Source organism: Pipistrellus kuhlii, unplaced genomic scaffold, assembly GCF_014108245.1.
Source record: "Pipistrellus kuhlii isolate mPipKuh1 unplaced genomic scaffold, mPipKuh1.p scaffold_m20_p_11, whole genome shotgun sequence".
Taxonomy (NCBI): Eukaryota; Metazoa; Chordata; class Mammalia; order Chiroptera; family Vespertilionidae; genus Pipistrellus; species Pipistrellus kuhlii.
The window spans coordinates 27,716,823-27,739,309 of NW_023425416.1; the positions used below are offsets into that span (position 1 = coordinate 27,716,823).

Sequence of the window (22,487 nt, forward strand, 5' to 3'; positions counted from 1 at the left end):
CAGTCTCACACCCGGTTCTCGGCTGGTTTCTTTGGAGTTTACACTACTCCATGCTACTGGGAAGTTTTCTCACACATCCTAATGCAAAGCCTCTCTTCCTGCTCAGCTCACATCCTGCTTCCACAAATTTTGTTTTGAGTGTGTTTTGTTTTGTTCTCATTTAACAGATGGCCCAGAGCAAGCATTAGGGATGCAGAGAAGCATCAGGCGTGGCCCTGCCTATGCGGAGCGGGGAGGGGAGAATAAGACCGAGAGTCAGGCTGACGATGGAGGTGGAGGTGGGGGTGGTTCAACTGTACCTTCAATTCATTCTTGCCCATGAGCATGGTCACTCCATGAACTTCAAGTCTACCTGATCACTAGCCAATTGGAAATGCAGATCAAACTCCAGTGGCTTCCATCTCAGCCCAAATGGGATGCTGAAGGCTCAGCTCCCATCACAAATCATTGATGTGGCCCTATGTGAATCCTGCCCTTCTCCAGCTGGGAAGGAGTAAAGTAAGGCCTTTCAGCACTAGTACCTGCTCCTGTCCTGTCCTATCTGCAGACCCTACCCCTATCGCACTCTGAAAATGCCAAAGTAGGTGCATGCCGTTTACTAGCCGGGCCTCGGAGTCCTACGTTGTATGACCTTGGCAATGTTACTTGAGTTCTCTGTGCCTCAGTATCTTCCATTAAAAAACGAGGATCGTAGTCTTGTGAACCTGATAGGGCTATTGTGAGGATTTAAGAGAGGGTGTAAGAAAAGAATTTGGCAAAGCATCTGGTATGTGATGAGTGCTTCATAAATGACAGCCATGCAAGCTGGAAGCCAGTCCAGGAACATTCGCTCCATATCCACATTATAACCATTAACATGATCTGACAAGGAAGCATGGGACTGCCTCCTTAGCCCAGGTAAACAGGGTAAGTCAGCATTCTCTCCAAACATCAGTCATTGCATGTTATCTTGATTGCTTTTTTGCCAAATCTAAACACCAGAGTTTTAATTTGTTGTTTTTCTTTAAGTTGACTCTTTTTTTTTTAAGTTGAATATGTTTACCTTAATGGAAAGAAGGAAGAGAGGAAGGGAGGAAAGAAGAAAGGGGAAGGGAGGGGAGAAGACAGGAGAGGAGCAGAGACAAGAGGAGAGAGAGAGAAAAACTAAGGCAAGTAAGAGAGGTAGGAAGTCTATGGCCCAGACAGATCGAATTGTTGCAGAGTTAGAAGACAAAAATAAAAAGAATGGAGGCAGTGGGCAGCAATCCAGGGTTAAGACAACACTCAGGGCTGTGGGAAGGTGTGTGCTTCTGGCTGGGGCATACTAGTCAAGGATGGGGCTGACACTGATTCAGGGAGGCTGGGGAAGGGATGGCAGGTCTGGTGAGAGTATGTTTGTGCAGAAGATATGAAGAGGAGGCTTGAGGGAGGAGGGAGGGCTAAGGGCTGGTGACAAGAATGGGAGTCACCAGGGCGAGGTGAGGCCTCAGGCCTCAGAGGTAAGCTGGGAGAGTTAAATGGAGATGTGAGACTGAGCCAAAGAGCTGAGAAATGTGAGGGGCAGAGCAGGGAGCCCAGAATAGGCCGTGGGGCAGGAAAGGGAGGATGGGTAAGCCAGGTGTGTTTCCCACTAAACGAGGCTGGGCCAGCTTTCCTGATGGACCACGAGAATGGCATGGCCTTTCCGCCCCAGTACCTGCTCTTGTCCTGTCCTATCTGTGGACCCTTCACCTACCACACTCTGAAAAATGCCAAAATGGGTGCATGGCATATACCAAAAATACCCTGTGAGACAGATGGATAAAGAACATATAAATGGTGGATTGCAGGGCAGGAGGGGATGGGGAGAGAAGCAAATGAAGAGTGGACTACATCAAGGACTAAGAAAATGCCAAACTTCCTGCAACATGCAAATTACCTGACTTAATGATGTGTTTTATAGGAAAGCTTGTGCCTCAACTCCTGAGCAGGGCAACTCATGGAACTCTGCCATGTTTCAGTGGCCCTCATAGTAAGACAAAGGCAAATTGAAACTGCAATGGGATGCTGGTTTTCATCTCTCAGATTTGCAAAGATAAAAATGATTGATATTTTATTATCTTGGCAAAGGGACAGGGAATAGGAACTCTTACACTGTTGGTGGGAGCAAAAATTGGAAGAAAATGCCTTTGTCGGGGGACCACTTGGGAATATCCATCAAAATTAAATATTTATATACTCTGATTCAGCACTTTTACTTCTAAAAATCTATTCATCCTTAGCTGTTAGAAAAGCGCTTTGGCACATAGAAAGTCCTCAATACATATTCATTGAATAAATTAATAAATTTGTCTCACACATATGCTCACACTTAAGTGCGAAGATGAATGCACACAGATGTTTGTTGAAACATTGTTTAGAAATAAAGAAACAGGAAACAACCTAAATGTACATAAATGAAGGACCAATTAAATAAAAGTACGTCCATCCAATGGAATACTAACAATCATTGGAATGAATGAGACAGATTTCTGTGTAGTAAAACCCAATTACTGTAAACCTTCATTGCTGAGTGAGAAAGGGGGTGGGGGAACTAGGTGAAAACCCTGTGCATTTTGCCCCAGTGCAGGTGGGAGAAAGGTATGTCTATATTTTGAGTGTGCAAATACTTGCACCCTCTCTGCAAGAGCCTGTCAGAAAATGTAACTGTGTGGGACCCTGGTGAGGACCAGAGTGGAAGGGAAATTTACTTTGTCTATGCATTAACTATTCAAAATATGTTTTAAAATATATTTGTATTGATTTCAGAGAGGAAGGGAGAGAGAGAGAGAGAGAGAGAGAGAGAGAGAGAGAGAGAGATACATACATCAGTGGTGAGAGAGAATAACTAATCAGTTGCTTCCTGCTTGCCCCACACTGGGGATTGAGCCCATAACCAACGCATATGCCCTGAATGGGAATCAAACCAAGACTTCTTGGTTCATAGGTCAATGCTCAAACACTGAGCCACACCGGCAAGACCCAAAATATTTTTAAAAATAATAAAAACAAAAGGTAACTTGGGATGTGAGAGATGTGCACAAAAGTTCCACCTCAGTGACTCGAGCAGAGGGCTCCTGATTCATTTCAATCCTGGGAAGTAGGGTTCAGATATGAACGAGGCTGCCTCGGGAAGTCTGACTGTCCCATCACTTGAGGTGTCTAAAACTGGGGGAAAGCAAAGAAAGTGCCATCCAGGGGGCTGGACTCCCTGTCCTCAGAGGTCTCATCTAGCTGGGAGAAGCCATCCTCCATTGGTTCCCCGGGTCCATAGAGCCCCATGTGGTCCCCTTGCCCTCTGGACATTGCAAGCACTTTCTAAGAGCTAAGAATGTAGCAGATTCTTAGAAGTCAGAGTGTTCAATCTGAGTCCACAGTATGAAGGGCTTGGCAGTAGTAGGTGCCCAGGAAGTACCTGAAGAAAGAGTGAAACAAGGACCACTCACTGCACAGGAACTCCTGAGTGGAACCCATCCTGCCTGGAGAATTGGAGCCAGAACTGGGCAGGGACATGACCAGAGTAGGCCCCCAAGGGTCTCACACCCAGAAACCAGGGAACTCCAGCCCCAACTAGAAATGTGTGCCCATGGGGTTGGGAGTCTATTCCAGACAAAGGCCAAGAACAAGCCAGAAACCAAAGTGCCATGTCCTTGTCCAGCCCTTTTTCTAAACTGGGTCCTACTCTCAATGGAAACACTCAGGGGGGGGCTGGGCTGAGCCTTCCCTGTCCATGCATTTCTGTCCTGTGGTTCCAAAATGCCTCTTAAGGCTCCCCACAGTGTTCCCTTCTCCTCACCAGCCTCTCCAGGGCCTGATGTGGCTGAGCTGATTTCCTCCTGACCTACCTGTCCACGAGAGAATGCATGTGCACACACACACACACACACACACACACACACACACACGCACACTGGAAGATGAGTCCAGCATACCTGTAAACATGCAGATTCATCCTGGGTAGGCACACAGGGAGGCAGGATGCTCTGCCATATGGCATAGATCTTAGAGCAGACCCAGGCATACTCCTCTGTAGTAAGCTGCATCTCCCCAGGATCTGCCTGCTTTGCCTTATTCATTGGCCCTCAAACAAAAGTGAAGGGCTCAGCTGCCTTCCCAGGTAACTGGAACTCAAGCACTTAGCTCAGCCAGCAAGGGAGAGTGTAGACAAGACATCTCCAGGCAGAGGCCCCTCCTGTAGGGAAAAGCCAACACTGCCCCTCTACTAATGTCCCTGTCTGAGCCCTGTTGGCAAAATAAGGCTTATTCCTGGTGATTTGCCCAAGTTTGGGCTGCTTTCCTTCTCCACCTGCACATGATAGACCCTTTTAGGTCTTCTTTGCCCACACTGCCTTGAGGGACAACTGAAGTCCAGGAGCACTGGGCACTGTCAGCCCAGCTTGTCCATGGCCACAAGCAGTGGAAACGGAACTCATACCCTCAGAATTCCCTGGGGCCCAGAACTAAAGGACCCACTCCAGTCAGGCTCCAACTCAATATGACTTCTCATCTCCATGCTTCAAACCAGGAAAGAAAGTTGGTACATATAGATGTTTGTGCTCAAGTTCTGAGGAAGGAAACTACCCAGCTCCAGAAAGAGACAAGGACAAAAAAGCAAAAGGGGCAAGTCTGACCACAGCGCTGCCTGAGCTGGGATTCAGCCCTAGAGGCCCTTGCTGGTCCTCGATGAGAATTAGACAGCCAAAGCCAGGCCTCCAACCTGCAGCCTGGCCACCTTCCCTTGGGCCTTTTCTGCAAGCACAGAGCCCTAGACCAGTGTTTCCCAACCTTCTCTCATGATGAGAATCACCTGGTGGAGTTGTTAAACCACAGATTCCCGAATCCCAACTAAGAAGTGCTAAACTAGAATTTTTGAGAACATATAGGTAAAATTGCATACCTAACTTAGTGCTCTGTATATAAAATCTGTCTTAGAGCACTAGTTAAGTATACAATTTTACCTATATGTTCCCAAAAATTCTAGTTTAGCACTTCTTAGTTGGGATTCAGGAATCTGTGTTTTAACAACACCAGGTGATTCTCATCATGAGAGAAGGTTGGGAAACACTGCCCTAGACAACACCCTTCTCAGGGAGCTTGGGTCATCCACTGGGACACCATGTACCCTCTGGATGGCTTATAGGCAAGTCAATATTTCAGAGCATCTGGAGAGAGTACTTATCCTGGAGAGTTTCAATGGAAGATGGTAATAGTTGGCACAAGCTCTGTGTTATATAGTGTGGAAATCTACAACCACACAGCATGACTCCAGCGAGTGCCTGGACCCCAAGGAAAATAAGGGACAGCACAGACCAGAGAGAATTCATGAGAGAACTGCTGATAGAGGTTTGATATTTCTGAAAATACATATTTGCCTCTCAGGACAGTTAATTTCAACAACATCCAGTCCAAGAAACAGAGGCAGATGGTTCCCCAGACCTGAGTTCTAATCCCAGCTGTGATGTCAACTAGCTGGGGCTCCCTAGACTGCTTCCCAGAAATGCTTTCTGGCTACCTTCACTCTATGGATAATGAAGCAGTCAGAATAGATGATCTCTCAGCATTCCATACACTCTCACCCTAGCTTGGACAGTTTCAGACTATATAGCTCTTCATGGGCAATGAGGGTGCAGTGAGTGGTGGCACCAGGCCCTACCTACATGGCCAGCCTGTGATGTTTTTACTACCCACACCATCTCAGTAATGACCAGATGACCTTCATTGTCATCTTTGATAATATATATTTGTTAAGTCATGGGCGCCCCACCTAGGGGAGGTCTCATGCACAAAATATTGTCAAATTATTCTCAGTAAATCTAGCAATGGCCAGGGTGAATCCTGATTGGTTAGTCAACACCAATGGAATTTTGGTGCTTCTACCCCTCTCTTTCAAAGGCAGAAGGGGCAATGTCGAGCTTCCCCTTTCTTTGTCCTCTTTCCATCCTCTGCCACCACCAGAGCCTGGGACTGACTCCCCATGCCCAGCATGCAGGAGTCAGTGTGGCAGAGGGCCATCCTTCCAGCTCTGTTTGCTGTTGCTCCTGCCATGTCACAGCCCATTACATTTGGCCAATTACATCAGATTCCTCTCTGGAGAGAGCTGGGCAGGGCCACCATGGGGAGCAGAGGAGGCCCCAGGGATTTGTAAATGAAGTACCCTGTAGGGAAATCCTATTATGAAGCTCATCTTACAAGGCTGTGGTATTAATGACCTTGGCCTCCCAGGGCTCTGGGCCCTGAGCAGAACTGATCTCCCAGGGGCTTAAGAGGAGGCTGCCTGGGCTGTGGCCTTCCTCTCTCTCACCAGCCAACTGCAGAAGGACCAGAGAGAGGAGAAAGCATTCCTCAGTACCTCAGTACCCCTGAATGCACTGCCAGCAGAGTACACACACACACACACACACACACACACACACACACGCACATGCTCCCCACTCCCTCAGGGTCCCACCTTCTCTTTTAGCATCTAGGATGAGGAGGCAGGTGGAGAACCAGAGCTGGGACCAGAAACCCTAAGGGAGAGCGAAATAGACCCTAGAAACTTCTTTTTCCAAGAGGAGCTAAATTAGACACATTTTTCTTTACCTTCGAATCCTGCAGATTTTTCATCTCAACTCCCCCAGGCTTATAAATCGTCTCATCTGGGCTGCTCAAGTTGACAAAGGCACCAAAACTGTTGGAAGGTGCAAAATGTCCCTTGGGTTTCCAGGCATGAAAGAATTTACATGTAGGTGGAAAATTATCAGGGGGAAAAAAAAAAAGTCCCCTCTGGGGAGAGGAGAGGAGTGAAGAAAAAGCTGCAGAAGGAGAAGAGACCTCTGAGGAGAAGGCAGGGAGGGTCTGGCCTGAGGAGCACCATGGAGGCAGTGACCCAGAGCACTCAGGCCCAGCTTGGGGCTGTGAGAGACACATGATGAGTGGGAGACACACGCACAAGGAGATGGGCAAAACAGGAACTGCTGTTCTGCTTTAAGAGTTGTCCAGGCCTGCCAACATCCAGAGTTGGCTTGGTCCTAATTAACTTGAGAACCCCTGGGAAGTCCATGTGGACTCCTGGGTACAGAACCTGGACCCTCAGCCCCAACTCTGCTTGGCAGGCCCTGAGCAGGGCATAGGAATCCTGCAGGTTTGATGTGCCCTTGAGCACAGGGGTAACCTCCACCCACTGCTGTTCAGAGGACAGTCCCAAGTAAACAGGTAGTGATGGCCAGCTGCAGGGAAGGCTGCTCTTTTCTGAGTCCATTTACAGCTTCCTGTTCTGCCTGCTCTTCCCTCAGCCCTTCTTAGGCTGTAGCAGCTGAGGTGCCACGTTGACGATGTCTGGCCTCATCAAAGTCCCAAGGTCTTCCCACGGCCCCCACCCCTTACTTGAGGTGCGGGGATGCTCTGAGTATCTTCTCCCTGTTGGCCTGCAGGACCCATGATCAGTCCACCAGCCTCCAGCCTGCCCTGCAGTCCCTGCTCCCAGACCCCTTTATGTCCCCTCAGGGCTCAGGTCCACCCTTTCTGCACATTCCACAAGCCCAAGGACGCCTACAGTAACCTCCTTTGAGGCCCCCTTCTTCTCAACTCCAGCTACATAGAAGGTCCTAGTCTGGACCTAGCACTCAGGATTATCAGCCTGGGCCCCCACCAGACCCACCCAACACAGTCTCAGAGGGGACATCTGAGATGCCAATTTATAAAATCCTTCCTGTGAATTCTCGAGTCCACTCTTTGATCAAGAATCACTGCTTCAGAAGACCATGTTCCCTCTTGTGCTTGGGGAATATTCTTTTGCTTCTCAGACCTCCAGCTCACAAAGACTACCTGCCTAGACCACCTGCCCCGAAGCAGGCCTCATGAGCCACACCTTTCAAACACATATTCACTGACCCACTGACCTGATGAGAGACAGTGGATCACTCCTATATGCTGACTTCACTGGCCACCTCTTGACAGTCATGGAGCTGGACCTGAGCAGGTGCAGGTAGGTAATGACTGACATTCAGGGCTCCTGCGACCTGTGTCTCTGGGTAGGAATACCACATGCCAACTTCATTCTAGAGTCTTATTCCTTTAGTAACCAGAGGCCAATGGTGTGCTGGAGAGCTTAAGGGTAATGGCACCTGGCAACACATGGCATTGCCTGGCTTACAGAGCTGTCTCATCTCCATTATCCTACTTGGTTTTCCCACACCCTGAGAAGTGGGCAGAGGAGATAGGACTGTCCACAGTAAAGGACTTAACTAAAAACCACCAGAATTTCACAGCGAGGGAGGATGGTTATGTATAGCATTGTTATCTCCTGGCTCCTTACAGTGGCTAGAGTTGAAGGCTAATGAGGCAGCTCATTCTGGTAGCCCCAGAAGACCTTCCATGCCTGGGAGGGCAAGCCATGCCCTCAGGGAGCACTCAGGGGCAGAAGCAGATCCAAACCCCATGGGCACACTGCTCCAGCTAGGATCTGGCTGCCAGAGACTGTCCCAGAACCTGAGACGTTATCTTGGACACCCATATGGGATACTATAGTTCTTACTTTTCTAACTGACAGATAAGGGGCCTGCCTGGGTCAGGTTCCCCCTAGCAACTGTCAATCTCAGCCCCTCCTGTATCCCAGAGACCAACATCAGCTCACAATAGTTTAGGGTCCACGGCAGAGATGGCTTGTAGAGCACCATATATTGGCCTCCCTGGCTCAAAGACAATTAAGCTATAGGGACCCACACAGAGAATCAATTTAGCCATCAACCTGAGCAGGAAAGGTGGGGGGGAAGAGGGGAGGGTTAGGACAAAGCCAGGATTTCTCATTAATCCACTGTGCCATAAGCATGAAACTGGAACTGGGGACAGATGGCCATTTTCCTAGTAATTAACAGTTTCATAGAGACAAATGAGTGATGGGGTCAGAGTTACTGGTGAGGTCAGCTGGCTGCTGGGATTCTCTGCCTGATGGGTCCAACCTGTGTGTGCAGAAAGGGTGAGTCATGAACAGGCCTTAGGGACCAGCAAAGCCATGGAGCCCTCAGGAACATGTGTGAGCCACTTGCCCCCCTTATCCCTCTCCCCACAGCTTCCTCTGCTTGCCCCCACCCCCTTCCTTTCCTCATGCCTCACAGTAGAAACAGCTCTGGGCCGGACCACTCTTCCCTGGCTGGGCTGCCTAATTGGTCTCCAGGTGCTTCTGCACAACCAAGCGACTGGTCACCATGACTCTGACAAGAGGGTGTTCAGCAGATGCAAAGTGAAAGTCAGGAGAAGAGTCCCTGCCATCATGAAAGTCTGTTGTGCCAGAACAATAATATAAAGAATATTCTTCCTACCAACCTGTAGATTTCTACCAACCCATGCAAAGGCTCACACTCAAATATCCAGAAAAGATAATGTATCAGATCGACATTTCTGTGAATCACAGAATCATCCAGGCTTTGCCAGTCTGGCTCCAGGGCAACCATTCTCGGGTTTGTGTTGGGAGAAAGTAACTTGCCTTTTTATCCAGGACAGCTGATGGAGGTTCCCTGCTTCTCACTCACAGTGCCCTGGCATCCACTATGCTCCATGCTCATGAGCATTGCCTGTAGTGCCCCAGGACTGCTGTGAATGGCCACGGTGCCTACCTGACAGCTTGAACTTCCCTTGAAGACACACCATGGTCCCAGTCACAAATCCATCCACATGCACTGCCCATCTCAAACCAAAGGGTGCAGAGCTCCCCAAGATAACCATCTGTGTCCACTGTCTCTGCACCTGCTCTCAGCCCTGGGAAGCGGGGTCTGGCTCAACCATCAAGGTTACCAGGAAAGCCAAGGGCAAAGATGCAGCTTCAAGTGGTGCAGACAGGATGAAAAGGGGTTTCTCTGCTGGTCTAGGTCACTGAGCTCAGCCAGGCTGCTGGGCAGCAGGACCCATGACGCTGCCTGATTCCACACTCCACTCTTGGAAATGCCACCAAAACGTGGCTGCCTATGCCACTGAAATGGCAATGGGATGGTGCCCTGGACTCCCGATTTCCTCCACAGTCCAATGAGTTTGTGAGAATCAGTTTGTCAAATCAAGTCAGGTTCACAAGAGCTTTAGATTAGGAATGTCCCCCAAAAGTCCAGAGCGGGTTGGAGGTGGGAGGTAGAATGGAAAGAAACCACTGGATTTAAATATTTGTCTCCCCAGGCCTTCCCAGGACAACCACTGACAAGCAGCATGGACACAACTCCCCAAAAGAGAAAAGTTCCAATTAGCCCAAAGAAATGAGCCTGTTCCCAGAGTCCCAATTAAATCAGAACCAATCAATGCTTGCTCAGGTTCCTGCCGTTTTGCTCAGGAAATAATCAGAGAAACAAGAGGCTCCAGCCAGCAAGTGTGGCATGGCAGCCCTTTGAAGCCTGGAGACATCACCCACTCTGTTGCAAGCTGCTGCATCTGGCAGCTGCTGCACCTGCCCCTTTAAGAATACAGTCTGGTGCCTAGGTCCCTACTCAGACCCTGACAAATGCCAAAGAGGGCACCTCCCACCCCTCCTCCAACCAATGGGACAAAGAGGAGCGCTGTGGGACCAGGCCAGGCTGGTTTTAAAACTGTCTGCATTGATTCATCGCTTGATCTGGCATTCTCTCCCCTCTGCTTCCACACCATCCATCATGGGTACCATAACCAAGAAATCCAATAAAGACACAATGGTGCAGCTCTCCTCTCTCAGCAGGCCTCAGAAAGGCTATGTGAGGGCCCCGGCCCAGCCAATTAGCTGAGTCCAAAGGATCGCAGAGCTGATGGTCATTAGCAATCATGTCTGTGCCCTGGCGCTTCGCCTGCAGGTGCCTGGGGAGCAAGGTGAGTGAGGTAGAAACACAAGGGATGGCCGGGTGCTCAGATGGGATAGGGAGGATGACAGGGAAGACAACTGGCACGAGGCTCATGTTAAAGAAAGAGGAGCAACTACAGATCCCTTTCTCCAAGATGCCCCGAAGGACTAAGGCCACTGAGTGATAGGTTAGGGTCAAGATGGTCATTTCCGAGGTCCCTGTAGGAGACCTTGCTCTTGAAAGAGTCTGAAACTTTGAGGGCCACAAAGGAAACTTAATAAAGGAAAGCAGTTTTCTCTTCCCCAACTCTCTCCCCTAAGTTCAGCTCCCATGCAATTAGGCTGTAGACTCTCAACCAGTGATCACCAATCTTTCGGACCTCAGGGACCACCAGAGGTCCACGGACCACTGGTTGGCGGCTGCTGCTCTAGACCAAGCATGTCAAACTCATGGGCCATGGGCCACATGCCTCGTTTATTTGGTCCGTGTTAGCCTTTGAGTCTGACATGCTTGCTCTAGACTTTTCTGTTTACTCCCAGAGAAGAGTGAGTCGAGATCCGGCTCAGCACACAGATTGTCACCTATTGGACATATGTTCCTTCGGACTGAGCAGAGCCTATGTGAGCACACAGCACCATGACCCCCTCAAACTGCAAAGTTTGCATCACTCTGTAACATTCAGAAGCAAAGGTAATTCAACTCATGATAACATCTCAACCCATTCCAACAGCTTCATCTCCTTCTAGGACACACCAAAACTAGGCCCATCCCTGCCCCAGGGCCTGGCACTGAGCCCCTGGAGGAAGACAGCCAAGCCAGAGGGCTTTGAGTTAATGAGCTACATGGGTCCAGTACCAAGTTGAGTGCTGTGAAAGCTGGACTGAAATAAACTAAAATATTTTCCAAATTCAATCATCTCTCAATTACCCTTGAGTGAACTGCCCATGGCAACCCAAATCCCAAATTATCTATGCCTCAGAACATGGAGCTGGACATGCAGGGGTGTGTGTGAGTGAGTGAGAGAGAGAGAGAGAGAGAGAGAGAGAGAGAGAGAGAGAGAGAGAGAGAGAGAGAGAGAGAGAGAGAGAGAATATGTCAATGTCCCAAAACTAATTATCCATCATTTAGAATTCTTCCCACCTTTTCTCCTACCATTAATATGGACGTTCTGATTGGACACAATTAGAAAATCATCAGGCCTAGCATAGGGAATGTTACCCAGAGCTTTATAATATAAGAGCCACTGAGTTATTCTGTTCCTGTATAATCCAGAGCTCGATATGGGAAACCTTGAAGACTTGGCCCTGCTCCAGTGGGCAGGAAGCAGAGGTCTCAAGGGGTCTCAGACCTTACCCTTGCAGGCCATGCTGTTTTCAGCCTCATAGCCAGGCTTGCAGGTACAGCGTCCGATAGGCACCATCCACTCCCCGTCCCCGTTGCAGTAGAGTTTGATGGGTACATCTACTTCCTCTGCGTTGGGGATGCACATACCCCGAGCAATCACCAGAGACGTGCTCTCTGCCCCTGTCATGGTCTCTGGGAACACGGCAAAGTTTTGCACAATGCTGGGACACTTTTTATAGAAGACACGGACAGAGAGGAGAGACATACAGGCTCCGTAATCCTGAAAAGCGAGGTAAAAACCATTTCGAGTAAGAGGCCCAAAGCTCCTGACTTCCGTGTTGACTTTCATCAACCTTCCCCCGAAGTCCACCTGGGAGAAGCTCTCGTCCGCAGCAATGGTGTCTACTTTGAGGTAGGGGGCCTCGGACCAGAAGGCTGACTTCTTGGTGGCAATGACGGAGTCAGTTTCATAGTAATACAAGTTGAAGGTCTCTTTGCAGGAGCCTGGGACGTTGGGGAGGCTGCTGCAGTCTCTCACAGTGAATCGCATTTCCGTGTAGATGCGATGGGCCCCCCGCCGGTTGATGAAGGTGGTGAGCAGCCAGTTGTTCTGGTTGGGCTCGAACACGTTGCACACCTGGTAGGTCCGGATGGTGTTGAGGTTTTCATCGTAGCCACTGACTTCTTCCCACTGTACCAAGCAGTCCACAGGCACACACATGGAAAAACAGAAAAATAGAAAGTGAGAAGACACAGAAAGGCAGTCAGAAAAGAAGCCTGGCAATGAAAGAGGGCCTTAGGAGCTCACCAGTCCACCTGTTTGACATGAGCAATGAACACATATAACCCTAACTTGCTTATAAAGGTCTCCTTTAAGTGGGCTTCAGAATATGCAGCCCACCCCCAAATAGAAAAGACTTTACTCTAGAGAGCCTCCCTTCATCTAACCCACAACTCTCATGCTATGACTAAGGCTTATCACATCCAAGGGGACAATCTGCAGGTTTAGCCCCACATGACAGCCAGGACAGTCTCCCACAGCCTCTACTCTCAATGGCCACTTTGTATATCAGGAGTGTAACCTCATGACACCCCCACTTTGGAAATCCTAATTTCTAAACCTAATTAATTTATTGTGGTGAAGCTTCTTTATTATCTCTGAAAAGTATATGAATGTGAAACTTTTTCAAATTTCTCAGCAAATTTAGATTCTCATAAACTTGTGTTTTATAACTTCAACTCTTTGAAATAATTAGATCGACCATAAAACTGGTATGAGTAGGGGCTGCTGAGAGAGAAAATGTCCTTAATGGAGGAAATTAAGCTTCATTTTGCGCACATTTCAAGCAAAGATGTGATGGGAGAGAATGTGTTACTTAGGGAGTAAGGAAAGCTTCTTTATAAGAAAGACACAGCCAGGCTTTGCGTTGGAAAAGAGAGCTCTCGTTTTAGCGCCCTGAGAACTGGAAAAAGAAAAACAATGCATTTGGTAAGTGATATCTCTCAATCCTTCCAATAGTTCCCAATAGAACTAGATACTATTATCACCCATTTTCAGACAAAAATACATCTTATAATTCATCCATGATCACATGACCATAAGAAGTAATGGGGAAGAGAAGGGATAGAAAGCAATTATTTGAATGGTCAAAGAAATTCTCAAATAACTTATTTCAGTAACAAGCAATAAGATGGGGGAGGGGTCCATGAGGTTCTGGCTTTATTAACTGAATCCCTCGGGGCCAAGGGCCAAAGAAGAGTTGCTGGGCCATTATTTCTTCCTGTGCAGGGAAAGGAAGCAGCTGGGGTCACCCAGGACCCCAATCTCAAGAATTGGGGGTATTCCCAGGAAGCTTCAGTGTGTTTGCTAAGTAAGGAAATAAGAGGGAGAAGAAATTCAACTTCCTAATGTGAACAGAAAAAAGTAAATTAAGATCCTTGACTATTTGGTAGTGGTGATAAAAGAAACCAAATCATGTCTATTTCTTTAAACATTGTGTTAACTCCTTATTATATACAGTGTGGAGTTGAAATATATAAGCTAGGATTCTTCATTAAAAGAGCTAAAAGCCAATGATGTGCATGTGGGAAATATACTACAGTAGCTTTTTGCACAGAATTAACTGCCTGTAGGAGCAGGAGGGCAGAGGCACAGCTGTTTTTCAAACATGAACCAGTTAGTTACCAGGTATAGAGAGCTGGCCCGGAACAGCCGGCCTATAAAATGACCATGGAGGCATCTGAGCTGCAGGCTATCCAGGGCCTGTCTTCCCCTACCCCTCCCAGCACTCTCGGGGGCAGTTCTCTCCTGACGCTGCAGTCCTTGGTGAGCTCCATCTGGGACCCTTGCACACCTCATGTGGACTTTGCTTACTTTCTTACTGATGTCGAGGAACTACTGTTTATTCCTTCTTTAAGACTGTGTGCTATGTTCTATTTAAATGTGTTTGCTAAACTTATGTTCTGCTTGCCTGGTTGTCTGCAACCAGAAAGCAAATACATTAGGGAGAAGAAATAGCTGGCGGTTGTTTTTGTTCAAATTTTTCAGACCTCTCTCCCTTTTCACGGCGGTTTTGAAATCGTTTTCTCCCGGTTGACCCCGTGTGACCTTTGAGGGAAGGGCAGGTTTATTTTGCTGCTCTGTAATTGTTTAAACACAGCAGGTCTCATGATCCATATTTCAGTTGTGCTACAAAAGGTCTCAGCACGAACCGGTGGCTGCTCTGTCTATGTGCAAGTGAAGCCTGTGGCCCCCATTTAGTCTGGAGGCCCAGTCCCAGCCAGAATCCTTGACCCACCCAAGACTAATGCAATTCTGCAGTGTGAGAGCAAGACAGGAAGCCCACCTTTCAGGCTCACCTTAGCACTGAGAATGTCACCACCAGTAGGTTTTAAATAGACAGAATGAGGATTTATACTCTTGTGGAGCGGGGATATTGAGAACATTTATCTTAGAAAACGACACTGATTGGTATTATAAGACCCCACAGAGGTAATTGTTTCAAACATTAACCTCTCTGGGCCTCAGTTTTCTCATCTGTAAAATGAGGAATCATACTGGGTGACCTCGAGTCATAAAATCCTACCGATCTAATTGATTCCATGACAACTCCTAAGGGAGCGATCAAAGCAAATTAGAGGGAATACAGCCGCATATTTGCAGGGAAGGAGTAGAGAGAAATGGAGAGAAAGGGAGTAACTCCCTGGTGTTTGGAAAAATGCCATCACAGAGTCTCACATTCATTTCTTTCCCTGTTTCATTCTTCTCCTGCCAGCGGGTGCTACCAGGGGTTGCAAAGATAAGCGATCAGATTGGGCTAGAGGAGGTATAAACGCTTTCCAAGCAAGAGGCAATTAGGATCGGGCACACTGAAAAAAAGAGAAGATTTGGTAAAGGGAGATGAGGGTGGAAAGGCATCTCAGCAGGGAGGGACAAACATTGTTATTTGTTTATGATACTTGGCATCAGTTTCGTGGCTTTATCCCTTATGCATTCATCAATGAAAAAATATTTACTGAATGCCAACTTTATGCCAGGCATTCCATTAGCCACTGGGGATACAGCAACATGAAGCTTATAATCTAGTGAGGGAAACAGAAATTAGACAAATGGTTATTAAAATAACTAAATAATTACAATTGTGCTAACTGCTGTGAGTGAAAATCACAGGGTGCCAGGAGAGGAAGTGTACCTGATATATGGAGGAATGTCAGGGAAGACCCTCCGAGCGGAGAGGGAATGGATGGGTAGAAGTCAGCCAGGTGTGTGTCTATCGGGGCCGAGCGGGGCGGAGCAGCTGGGCCTGGGAACAGCATGTGCAAAGCCTCTGTGATGGGGAAAGGTGCCAGTGAAGAAGGAAGACTGCCTAACAGAAGAGTCATAGAGATCTGCAGGTGGCAGGAAGAAGACGAAAGGGAGGTGTCCCCCCAGTGAAAAACTTCTGAGTTTCACCTTGAGGGTAACTAGAAGTCATGGATGAGTTTCAGGGAGGAAAACTACAGGTGATTAGAGCTGAGGTTTCAAAAGATTTCTCTGAAGCAAAGTAGAGACTGTGCAGGAGTGCAGCTTGAGTGCATGAGCAGGGCAGCTGGATGTCACTTCAGTGGTCCAGGCAAGAGATGGTGATGGGTTGGGCCAGGCTGTGGAGGTTAGAAAGATATTTGGGGGCAAAATCTCCAGGTTCTCACTGAGCTGAGTGTGTGGGAGCTGAGGGGATAGTTTAAGGTGGAACAGAGCGAGACTGGGTTAACCTGATCCAAGGAGCTATGTGTGCCCTTAACATTCTTTCTTGCATCCTGCTTCCTCAAAGCTCAGGCTTTGAGCTATGCTATGTCCCCAGGCACACCACACTAGATTCTTCATAAAGAGACATTTATCACTCTTGGTCTACCCCATAGATGTCCAATTTCCTATTCAGGATCCAGTTTCTTTTAACCAAGGTCTGTGTTACCCCCAATCCCCCTGACACACCCACTGCTAGCCCAAAGGTCTCTATTCAGTAGCAGTTTCTCGGCCTCCACTCTCAGACATTTGACACATTGCTTCCTGTGTTCTTTTCTGTAATTATCTCCGCCCATTAAAACAACAAAACACTGTGATTTGCTTATCAGATTGGCAAAAACTTAAAAAGATGAAAGATCAAGTCTTGGTAAGAATGTGGAGTACAAAGTTACTACGCAAGGCTACCACCACCTCCGGAGCTTGAAGCATGTCCAGGACACCTGGAGGTGGCCGGCCTCTGAGGGTCCAGGGCTATGGACAATATGGCAGCTTTGCTCTGAGTGGGGCCTCTAGGAGCTCTGCACAGTCAAGGTGGAAAGAAAAGCCATGAACTGGGATTGAAATTCTCACTAGCCAGTGGGATAGGAAGATCAGAATCTGAAATAATTTGACAAAAAGCAAATAAGGCCCAGGACATTTCTTGGACGTCTTGATTTGTGGAGTAAGAGTGACAATGCTGCATGCCAACCTGGGGGTAGCCTTCCCTTTTTGATGCTCTCAACTGGATTTTACTATGGCGCCCTTTGTTAATGTCCATTGATGAGTGAATGCAAAATATATGTAGGCTTATAATGGAATACTTTTTGGAAATAAATGAAAGAAGGAACTATTGACATATGCAATACCATGAATAAACCTCTAAAACATTACGTTAAATGAGAGAAGCCTGACTCAAGAGTCCACATATTATATAAGTCCATATACATGAAATATGCAGAGAAGGCAAATCTACAGATGGAAAAGTACTAATTTTCCCTACCACTGGATGTAGGAAGGGGAAGTGACTAAAAATGGGCATGAAAAATCTTTTTTTTTTTTTTTTTGGAAGGGGGGGAGGGTGAACTTACTGAAACTGTTGAATTATACACTTAAAATGCATAGATATTATAACATGTAAGTAATAGCTCAATATATCTGTTATCTGAGCTTCTTCCAGCCTATACCTTCATACCTTGACATGCTGATGTGGCCTCCATCCTCCATGAAAGCCTTCCCTCAGCAACTCTGTGCCCCTGCCCATCCCATCCACTGAGCCAGGGATGCCCTTCTCACCACTTTAATACCTGTATCCCAGGTGACAAATATTGGCTCCGTCTAGTTGGTTTGTAGATGAACACCTGATACCTAAGTTGGGGCAAAGGTGGCATCTAGAGCAGGCACATTAGCCAAGGAAGCATCCCTGTCACTGATGCTGGGGGTCTGGGAAGAATCAGGAGAGTGGTTCAAAGACAGTATCAGAATCTCAGGCCCAAAACCCCAGTCAAAAAACCACTTGATTTTCTAATCTGGAGCCAGGCAGGATCAGGCCAAAAATGCCTTCCATATCCTACACACCAGATTTATCACCACAATTTGCCATTTTTCCCAGAACAATATTCCTCCTACCTGGCCTCTCTCTCGCATTCCCACGGCCATGTATTGGCATTCCTTTCTGCCTGGGCTCATGCTCTGGCCTGCTGTTTGGTAATAAAATTAATGACAACAGACCAAGCAGGAGATGGCAGGGGCTCAAACACGGACCATATCATCTCATATCTGAACACTGAAACCGTGTCCATTTCTGCCCCTCGATGTTGTCACTGATGTTCTCATTGGCCCCAACACTTTTCTTCTACTCCACCCTCATTCCTTCTCAACTCAGAACCAGAGGATAACAGATCTGGCTAGAAGCCACCATAGATCATGTTGACCAGGAACTTTTGTTGACAAATGGGCACACTGAGGCCCAGAGACGTTCAATAACTGGCCCGGAATCAGGCAGCCGACGGGTGGCTGAGCCAAGCTCTCTTCACAGCTCCCTCCTTGTAGGGACGCCAGTCTCATTTCCTCCCCGATGCCTTCCCAGCTTTTACTCAGCAACCATTTTCCGGAATGCCTTAAACATAATTGCACTTATTCCACACAATTTAGCATTTGATAATAACACTGTTCTGAACTATTCCTTAATTGCTTTCTGTGTGTGACTCTGGATTATGATACCAGGCTGTGAGCTCCTTGAGGACAGGGAATTATGTTTTGACTAATTTATTCATTTCAACAAGCGAAGTAATTCCATACATTTAGCTTTGCAACACTGGCATTATAGCTATGGCATGTTTACTCTGTAATGTCTGGGACCAGTGAAATCCACAGGTTTCTCGGGGCACTACCCTCACACACGTCTTCTCTCACTTTTCATCCTGCGTGATCTCATCCACACACAAGGCTGCAGCCACCAAGGGGTACATCACTGACCTCTCCTTAATGCCCCACACTTGTTTATCCAGCTGCCTCTTGGGCAGTTCCTGAAAATCACCTTGTTTTCTTCAGTTCAGCTGTTGGCTCACAAACCAACCCTTCAGGGGAACTTGCCCCTTGAGGGCAAGACTGTGATGGGGACCTCTCCATATTCCCATGCCTAGCCTTCCATACATCTGGCAGGTTGAGGGGATGAGCAAGGCCCTGGTCTGTACCTCAGCTTTTCTGCCTCCGCAACTCCTGGTCCTTCACTGGGGATGTAGGCAGGTGCCACCAGGTTCACTTGTTCCTGGAAGAAGCCTTACACAACCAGCAGGATATTGAGAGCCTTTGAAAAGGCACAATTCGTGTTGCAAATGGACCACCTGCCCCTGCGCAAGGCATAAGAAGAAAAACAATAACACCCATTGGAAAGCACTCGTTCAGGCTTTCAGACCAGCGCTTGGATGTCTGAGGAAGACATCTAAAGGATCCTCTGGACCTAGGCTTGTTTGATTTGCTTGTTGGAAGTCAGAGCGTGCAGGGCTGTTGCTCAGGAGTGACCCAGATTACCATTTACATTTGGACAATGCTATTGACTATTTGCAGCATGGCTGATTGTGTATGTGTGTCTAAAACATGCTGTTCCCATTCAAAATCGCTGCCATAAACTCCATCAGCACTGCCTTCTAGAGACTCTCACCCATTCTCTGTCCTCCAAGGGTGGGTCTGAATTTTGGAAACGGGCAAAGGGCACCTGGAGCTAAATCCAATGAGTCAGTGAATAAGCCAGCTAATACATACTATTTCTTGGTCAAAAATGAAGAGCCACACTAATGGGGGTTTGGCTCAGTGGATAGAGTGTTGGCCTGTAGACTAAAGGGTCCCAAGTTTGATTCTAGTCAAGGGCATGTACCTTGGTTGTGGGCACATTCCCAGTAGGGGGTGTGCAGGAGGCAGTTGATTGATGTTTCCCTCTCATCAATGTTTCTATCTCTCTAAAAAATCAATAAAATATATTTTAAAAAATGAAGAGCTACAATAAAATGAAGTTAAGAGAAGTGGGCTGATTTCACTCTATGCCTCTGAAAACAGTTCCAAGCCTGGGTCTGGAAAGATCTGGGATAGCTGGCCCCTTCTCCAGCCTCTCCAGCCAACCTAGCCCTCTCCCAGAACACCCAATAACCACCATGATGATGAATCATAATAACTGTAAGGTTTGAGGCACAGGAAACTGACCACCAAGACATATTAAAGTAAGGTGACCAGATGTCCCACTTTTGGCAGGACAGTCCCAATTTTTAACAATTTGTCCCATGTCCCACGGCACTTTTAAAAAGTCCAAAAGATTTAAAAGAATCTTTCCAAAAATTAGGAAGGAACCATGGAAGGAACCATCAGCCAGGAGGGTACAAGACGGAGGACCATCCCAGGTTCAGAGAACAACAGGAACAAACTCTCCTGAGCAAGAGTGTGCCTGACATCTTACCAAGAAAGACTTTTTTAAAACGCCGCGGGATGCGGGACAAATTGTTAAAAATTGAGACTGTCCCGCCAAAAGCGGGACGTCTGGTCACCTTATATTAAAGTAAAGTTTAGTCCTCAGTAATGAGCGGGACTCATTACGGAGGTAGAGAAATCAGAATTAAAGGAATGGGGAGGGGAGAAAGGATCCAGCCAGGCTGCCTCCACAGATGGAGAGAGCAGCACGTGGAGGGTCGGAAGTGGGGGGGGCCTTTTGAGGGGAGGAACAGGAAAGGGTTGGACCCAGGGTGGAACAGGAAGGGGTGGGCTCCAGGGCACTTGGGCACTAGCTAATTGTTAGTTCAATGTCTTGGGGATGTCTCTGTGGCAGATGCCAGTAATGGCAGATGCAATAACTCCGCCCACCAGTTGGGGGGAGGAAGGATCTCACATTTGGTGGTCAGTTTCCTGTGTCTCAAACCTTACAATAACCACCAGGAATAAGCCTTTTTCTACAAGGCCTGGCCAGGAAGAAATACTGCTATTTAAGATGATGTCAGAAATCATTGAAATTGTCTTTTTGGCTTCTATTAGCCCAACAAGATCCCACTATTACATTTTATTTCAAACCCAGCTCATTTAATTCATTTGGAAATCAAGAATCTACTTACATCCCCAAACAGTGTTCTACCCTGTTTCCCCGAAAATAAGACAATGTCTTATATTAATTTTTTCTCCCAAAGTTGCACTAGGTCTTATTTTCATGGGATGTCTTATCTTTCCATGCGCTAGGTCTTATTTTCTGAGGATGTCTTATTTTCGGGGAAACACGGTAGGTGTTGGTGACACAGTAGTAATTAAGAGGCAATGTCCTTGCCCCCATGGGCCTTCTATTCTAATAGAGTGAACCAGAGGATGAACAAGCAAACAAACAAATAAAATAAAGTGGGATGGTGTTAAATACTATGATGAGCAAGTAAGGAGATAGTGAGTGACAGCCAGAAATTGGGTCACCATGGAAGGAACCATCAGCCAGGAGGGTACAAGACGGAGGACCATCCCAGGTTCAGAGAACAACAGGAACAAACTCTCCTGAGCAAGAGTGTGCCTGACATCTTACCAAGAAAGCCTTGAGGCCAGCATGGCTGCCCGATTGCACAGAGCAAGAGGAACGTGGGAGGGGGTGAGGTGAGAGAGTTGCTGGGCAGGTGAGCCTGCACCTCTGCCGGTTATAGCTCTGTGACCACGACATCTTTCTGAGCTTCATTTGTCTACAAAATACTATTTACCTTGCTGGGTATCACGGGACTGAGGACCAGAAAAGTAACTCAACTAGTGTGGTGCCTGCAGATAACTACCACTCACTAAGTACCAATTATCACCACTACACTCAGCATCATCACTGTTATGTTAACCTGGGGATCCACCTCTGGCTGATGCACAGGGTGTGGAAATCACCTGCTTTATCTTAGATAAATAACTCCGCCCTTTCGTCAGCAGAACAAGGGCCACACACTGTCTCCTTACTGACCCAGAGGGAGCCAGCAGCCCCTCCCAGCTCCTATTGGAAAGCCACCTCTCTCTGGGCGGGCTTCAGGGTGGAATCTCTTCTCCCAACCTGGCAGTCTGTGGACCACCATCAGCCACCAGCTCGGACCACAAGGGGACAAAACTGGACACAGCTCACAGGCTTTGGTCCCCTTCAGCAGCCTGCATTTAGGCAGAAGCCGCTGAGTGAGGGAACCTGCTATGTCACAAGCAGTCCTTGCCCAGGGGGTCCATAAAAAGACTTCCATGGCATTGCCCAATGAGGAGAAACCCAGAGACAGGTTCAGGTCCCCTAGTGGAGATGGCTGCCCCTCGGAACAAGAAGCTCTCTGAGGCCTAAGCAGTATGCAACCCCACCGAGCCTGCCGCAGGTGGCTTGGGCTGGATTGATCAGCCTGCTCTGAGGATGCAGCTCCTGTGCAGACGCCTGCCTGAGACTGAAAGAACCGGGATATTAGACAAGCTAGAGGGCTAATTAAAATGTGAAATGTGGTCTCTGGGCATAAATTCCTACAAGTCCAGAGGGATCTACCATTTAGTATACCAACCAAGCAAGGCAGCATTTACTCAGTAACTCCCCTGAGGACTCTGAGCACCAGCTCACCCCTAATATGCTAAATTTACCTCCCAGATATACCGGCCTA

General features: G+C 47.7%; 1 protein-coding gene across 1 annotated transcript in view; it reads right to left on the minus strand.

Moving 5' to 3' along the window:
• EPHB1 (EPH receptor B1) overlaps positions 1–22,487 on the minus strand; it is a 401,650-nt gene that overhangs the window by 248,282 nt on the left and 130,881 nt on the right. Inside the window, exon 3 of the mRNA XM_036431378.2 lies at positions 12,123–12,804. Within this exon, the coding sequence (XP_036287271.1) occupies positions 12,123–12,804 (682 nt within the window). The remainder of the gene's footprint in view (positions 1–12,122; positions 12,805–22,487) is intronic.